This window comes from Taeniopygia guttata, chromosome Z, assembly GCF_048771995.1.
Source record: "Taeniopygia guttata chromosome Z, bTaeGut7.mat, whole genome shotgun sequence".
NCBI classification, from domain to species: Eukaryota; Metazoa; Chordata; class Aves; order Passeriformes; family Estrildidae; genus Taeniopygia; species Taeniopygia guttata.
The window spans coordinates 73,724,132-73,730,131 of NC_133063.1; the positions used below are offsets into that span (position 1 = coordinate 73,724,132).

Sequence of the window (6,000 nt, forward strand, 5' to 3'; positions counted from 1 at the left end):
CCACTGTCATAATACATGCATAGTCTTCTGATTTCAAGTGTCCAACTGTGCATATTATTCCACAAATATGGATATACAAAAGCAAAATGGGCATCTTTGATCACAACATGATGCTTTTCAGTAGGCTGACGTTGCAATAAAAACATAATATAAGGATATAATAAATGACGGTATCAAAATATTCCATCACAATATCATAATAAAGCATCCTACTATAAATGAGTTTTAGCTGTAGTAAAAGAGCTCATAGGTCATGTTAAAACCTTTAAACTAGATCTTAAATTTGACTGTGGGTTAGTCACAGAGCAACAATAGAGAAGGACTGTTTTGAAAATCTTGTCCATGTCTAATAAAATTTTTGAGTTAACTAAAGTTTAGAAAGCAATTATTCCATTATATAGAGTAATTTTTCAGATTTTGTCTTCAAGAAAACATGTTTTGTAAAGTTAGGTGATTAAACTTAGAAACATGTGCACAGGACATGACCAGTTACTATATTATATAAATATTTTGAAAACATGGTTTTGCTAGATGTATGTGTCCTAGATATACATTTACCTAGTGAAGTGTAGCAGTTCAGATAGAGTAATGTATGGCTTGTAAATATATAAATATGTAAAATGTAAATAAAGGTGCCAAACAGACATCTTATTTCAGATAAATAATTCCACTTTTAAAAATTACCTAAATTCATATCTATATGATGGATTATCACCACAGCTCTGGCATAGTCATATAAGTTTGTCAATTTAAAACATTTTTTAGAAAGGTGTTTAAATATAATAATGATGAAGGAAATCTGCTGGGGAAATTATAACTGCCTTTAAATTCCTCTGTAAACATATGTGTTCAGAAAATTAATATTATAACAGTTCTGAGTATTTTTTCTTCTAACCTATAGAATACTATTTTTTTTTAATCCATCATGAGGGTATGTAAAGATATTGGATCAAAACGAAAAAAATTTTTACATCAATAACATTGCTATTAAATCTGATTTCCCTTTTGTTCAGTGACTAGAATTCTGTTCTTTGTAAGAAGTACAGCACAGGCTCTAGATAACTAACCAGAGCTTTTTTCTTTTTTTTTCCCCCAGAAGTGAATATTTTACTGTAACATAGTCTGTTGACTTGCTGCCAATCATTAAGTTTCTCTTTTTTTTTTTCTTTTTTTTTTCTTTTTTTTTGCAACTCTCAAAGGAAATCTGATTTATTTTCTCTTTACTTTGATGCCATATTTAAAATATAACCCTCACTACCGCTTGGAAAAGAGTAATATGTGAGTGTAATCATAGCATGATAGTTTTCATTCATTGTGGTATGCTGATTAATTGAGGTGTTGAAAGCAGTACAAACCAATATGTTTAAATTTGTCCTCAATATTTGTTATCCAGAGTGAAATCCAATACTGTTGTAATGGTTTTAATGAATGATTCTTATTTTAGAGAGAATTTTGTGTGTGGTCATCTGATTATAGTGTACAAAGACGAGGCTGTTAATTGGTGTATTAGCCTTCACTGAGATCTCATTTCAGGTCTGCTGGTAGACTGAGATCTCATTTGTGCTTTGGCTTTTTAGTGGTTCTCATTTGGTAGAGAGTTGAGCCCAGAAGGACTGAAAAACTAGTGGTACAGATCTTGTTAGTCCTACTGGTTATCTCATCCTTGGCAGACCTAAAATTTAGAAAAACTCAGGGCACTATCTCATTTTAATTATGTACTTCAAACAGTCATCTAAATTTGCTACTGTATGAGTTCTTAATGAAGGTCTAACATAACCTAGTAGTTTGCAGTGGATGCATTATAGATTGTGGTGAATCAGGAAATCAAAAGAGTTCATATCAAAGGTGCCTGTTAAAATAGGTCTTAGAGGCAACAATTGATTTTTCTTCAGCAATGGTAACAGAGGAAAGGGGAATCTTTCACGAATGTGTCTTTATACATAAGACTGAAACTGGATTTGTTGAAGTATGAATATACACACCCTTCATCCTCTCCAGATATATATTAGTTTGTGTCTCTGTAGATATGGGTTTATGCCTCAATGTGTATGTGTTTATATATGCATTTATACTCTTCCTTAAATACTGAAGAGAGTCCTCTGCAAGAGTGTTCTGAACCTCAAAGATACTGAAATGGCCATTCATTGTGTTAATTTTTTCATTTCATAATTATGCTTTGCATGTGATGCTTTCACATATTATAAGATCTGATTAAATTTTTGTTAGTTTCACACCATGTAGTGCATTGGTAAAGGACAGAAGAACTACATGGCATTGAGATTTCTTGTTTAGGGGAATACAGAATGTCTTTCTTTACAATTTTTAAAAGAATTGTAAGTATTGATATACTGATATTATCCATAATCTTTAAAAGTACGATGCCTGATGCTTTGGTGCTGGAAGATCTTTAATGTTGAATTATCTGTTTGACTGAATGTTGAGACTTACTGAAATATGAATCATATTCCCATCAATGTGATTTCAGTGTGTATTTTCTGGACATTTTCTTACAGGCTAGTGTTTGAAGAATATTAAGTATTTGATTTCAATTAATGATAAAATATATTTTAAAAAAACCAAGACAAATACATGTCATAGTTACCATGACATGTATTTCCTAGTAACAGTGACAGGTATACTGGAAAAAGTTTGTTTATTTGATAAAAAAGAAATCTGGTAATTGTAATGAAGAGGGCGTTAAAGTTCTCTATAAGTATTTGTAGCACTTCAAATATAGTAGGTTATTTTTTTTAACACTTACTTGGGCAGAATACCTGAAAAAATATTCTTTGCTTCTTTCTATTAAATATGACTATTGGTTCTCAGGTATCAAAGTGTTTAAAACAAGAAGCAAACACTTGCAAATACTTCATATACATACCTTTGTGAAAGGAATTTAACAGTAATATAAATTCTATTTTTGCTTTGTTTTTTAAATTTTTTATTTATCATTTCAGGAAACAAGAGTTCAAACATCCGTGTGGCTCCAAGCTAGAAATTCAGCCTGACCAGAGTTCTGTCCTAGACTTTTTGGCATTGCAAGCTGAACCTGACACATCCTACAGTGTTATGCAAAACAGAGACAGTTCTCTGTCTTCAATCTGTTTCTTCAGTCTGGATGTCACATCCAATCCCAGAAGAACAATGGAAAATGGATTTTCAGATTCTTAGTATCAATAATCTTCTAGAAGGGAAAATTATATTAATGTAAAATGATGCAATTAAAGTGTAATTTTTTTGCTATCTTTGAATTGTAGCTCAGCGTTTGTATTTTTTGACATTAATTTTACAGTTTTATGAAAATGTGCATTTGTATGTTCACATTTCTGCACCTGTCAGTTTTGCATACTGAAGCAGTTATTTCTTTAAACTTTTATTTATTGCCATTGTTCATTTTTTATGTAGTATATTTTTAAATGTTAAAGAATGACACATTTTGGGTAATTTTCCTCAGTCTTAAAAAAAAAAATCAATAAGCCATTTTAGTCTCTATCTATCAAAGTTGTTTCATACTTGTCTATTTTAAAGCAGGACTGCAATACTTTAATAGGATTGAGAGAGCTATTTGAAATGTATGCCAATGATTCCTGTCATTTCATGGCAGCCCTGCCATGGTTCACTGAGCCCCCTCTTTTCTCTTGTCAGCTCAACTGAAGACAAGCATTTAGTTGCAAACTTTAAGCAGGTTGTGCAAAACAGAAATGATGTGACTGCTTCTCTTCCTGCACAATAATGTCACTGCTGGTCAATGTGAGAAGGTCAGGTTGCTCCTTGTAAAGCTACATGATACCACTTGCCTATTTGAACAAGTTCAGTTAACCACTGAATCTGGTCCCTGCAGGCGCTGAAAACTCACCCTTTTATCAAGTCTGCATTTCATAAGAAAGACGAACAATTGTGGAGAGAGGATTTCTGATGATATGTTTATATACTTTATAAGGACAGTTCCCAAACCAGTGTTGCAGGTAATGTATTTAGTTTAAGCTGAAAGACTAAAAAGTAATGGCTGTTTTGACCTTCAAATAGACTCCTTTTTTGTTGTTGTTGGTAGGACCCAAGAGTGACGCCCATCTTTGATGCTGACAGAATTTAAAGCAAGGCCATTGCCCTGCATTTTCTGCCTTGTAGCACACAAAAGTAAAATTGTATGTCAGGCCGAGATGTCGGGGAGCTGACAAGATGCCCCAGTGACATTTCAGCTGGAAAGAGCAAGTGTCTTGCAACCAAGTGGTCAAATATCAAATAATAGGTCAAGCAGGAAGGAGCTGAGTTCTAACCACAAAGAGGTTTCTGGTAACTTACTTGACAAGCTTTTGGGTGCTTTGTGGCTTGACAAAATGATGTTCTGTTTGGTATCGCTAGACAGACTGTTCTTTATCGCCTTCAGAAGATCAGACATTGACATTGATTAAACTCTTTAACCCTTAAAGGTTAAATCCTAGCATTTTCATCATTGTGAATAAAGAACAAAAGAATTTTTTTAATATACTATTTGTTTTCATATTAATCACAGAACTCCCTAGTGCTATTAACTTTTGATGCGCTGTGTAGCTTTTGACAAAAAAATTGAATGCAAAATCTATATAATAGATTGTTTCTCAGTATGGGCCAGTGATACATTAGAAAAATAATATTATGCATTGTGGAATTTGTAATTTATTCTAATATGTCAAATGTAGGGTTTGATTTTAAAGCTTCGTGACTACTACTGAAATTCCATTTGGATGGAAAAGAATATTTGCATAAATATTACTTAAAATGAACAAATCTTCCAGCTGCCCTTGTTTTCAGGTACTCTAGAATCATAGCATATCCTGAGTTGGATACGATCATCAAGTCCAAATCCTAGCCCTGCACAGGACAATCGCATGAGTAACACCATGTATCTGAGAGAGCACTGTTCAAATGCTTCTTGAACTCTCCTAGGCTGATGCTGTGACTGCTTCCTAGGGAACCTGTGCCCAGCCACCCTCTGGATGAAAATCCTTTCCTTAATATCCAGCCTTAACTTTTCCTGACACAACTTCAAGCCATTCTCTTGGGTCCTGTCACTGTCACTACAGAGAAGACATCAGTGCCTGCCCCTCTTTCCCTCTTGAGGAAGTTGTAACTGCAGTGAGGTCTCCCCTCAGTCTTCTCCAGGCTGAACAAACCAAGGCACTCCTAATAGGCCTGTTAATTTTCAACAGATGACCTTTAATCTAAGGGAGCTTCAAATGTTCAGGTATTCTCTCATGCAGTCTATTGCACACAGCCTTGTTGTGTAATGTGTGTATAATAATATAGAACCATGAAATGCCAAATAATAAATCCTGAAGAGCTCTTACATGTAAGAGTCAGTTGAGACAGGAAGAACATTCCTTTTCTTTATGTATTTAGTCTTGAATACTGAAGAAAGAAGTTTTCATTTTCCTCCAGGTGGGTTGGCTCCACTATTTTATGACAGTGACTGTTCTTAAAGGCACCACAAGTACTGTATTCTGCTCTTCCAAATTTAATGTAAAAGATCTATTAATATGAATAATAAAATAATATCTCATTTTAATATATAATGATAATTCTCCTCTCTACTGTTTATAGAATGCATTTAAGCACTTTTAAAAGTATATTCTCATGGTGCTTTATAGTTTGAGAAAGTGCCTATTTTTTGCTATGTGGTCTCAAACTGCTGAAGATTTGCAGCCTACTTGTCCCTTTCCCATCATTGCAAGTCTATGTGGTGTTGTGCATGTTGACATAGAAAAAGGATTTCTTTGTGAAATTCATAGTTTACTGAGATTAGGAGTATCTCCTTCAGTTACAACTCCAGGCATGGGTTTATGTGATTTCCCAGGGACCATAACAATGGCAAACTGAGTGTAGTTAAGAGGATGATCTAACAAGCTATCATTTCTCACATACCATTTCTCTTAAAGCTACCCACTTGGAAGGGAATTTGAAATATATTTTATTTGGCTGTCAGAGGTCCAATTTGTAATCAAAATCTCCTCTTTCTTACAT

At 33.8% G+C, this 6,000-nt stretch overlaps 1 protein-coding gene across 8 annotated transcripts in view; it reads left to right on the forward strand.

The window, feature by feature from the left end:
* CCDC171 (coiled-coil domain containing 171) overlaps nucleotides 1-3,251 on the forward strand; it is a 163,502-nt gene extending 160,251 nt beyond the window's left edge. For 7 of the 8 annotated variants that reach the window (XR_012053021.1, XM_072922340.1, XM_032744508.3 and 4 more), the window contains one exon: nucleotides 2,958-3,081. Coding sequence is in view for 5 of the 8 variants with exons in the window: in XM_072922340.1 (XP_072778441.1) it covers nucleotides 2,958-2,995 (38 nt within the window). In the remaining 3 variants the exon portion in view is untranslated. Of the gene's footprint in view, nucleotides 1-2,957 lie in introns of all 8 variants that reach the window. The other variant, XM_072922341.1, reaches the window with a different exon arrangement.
* Nucleotides 3,252-6,000: the final 2,749 nt, after the last annotated feature.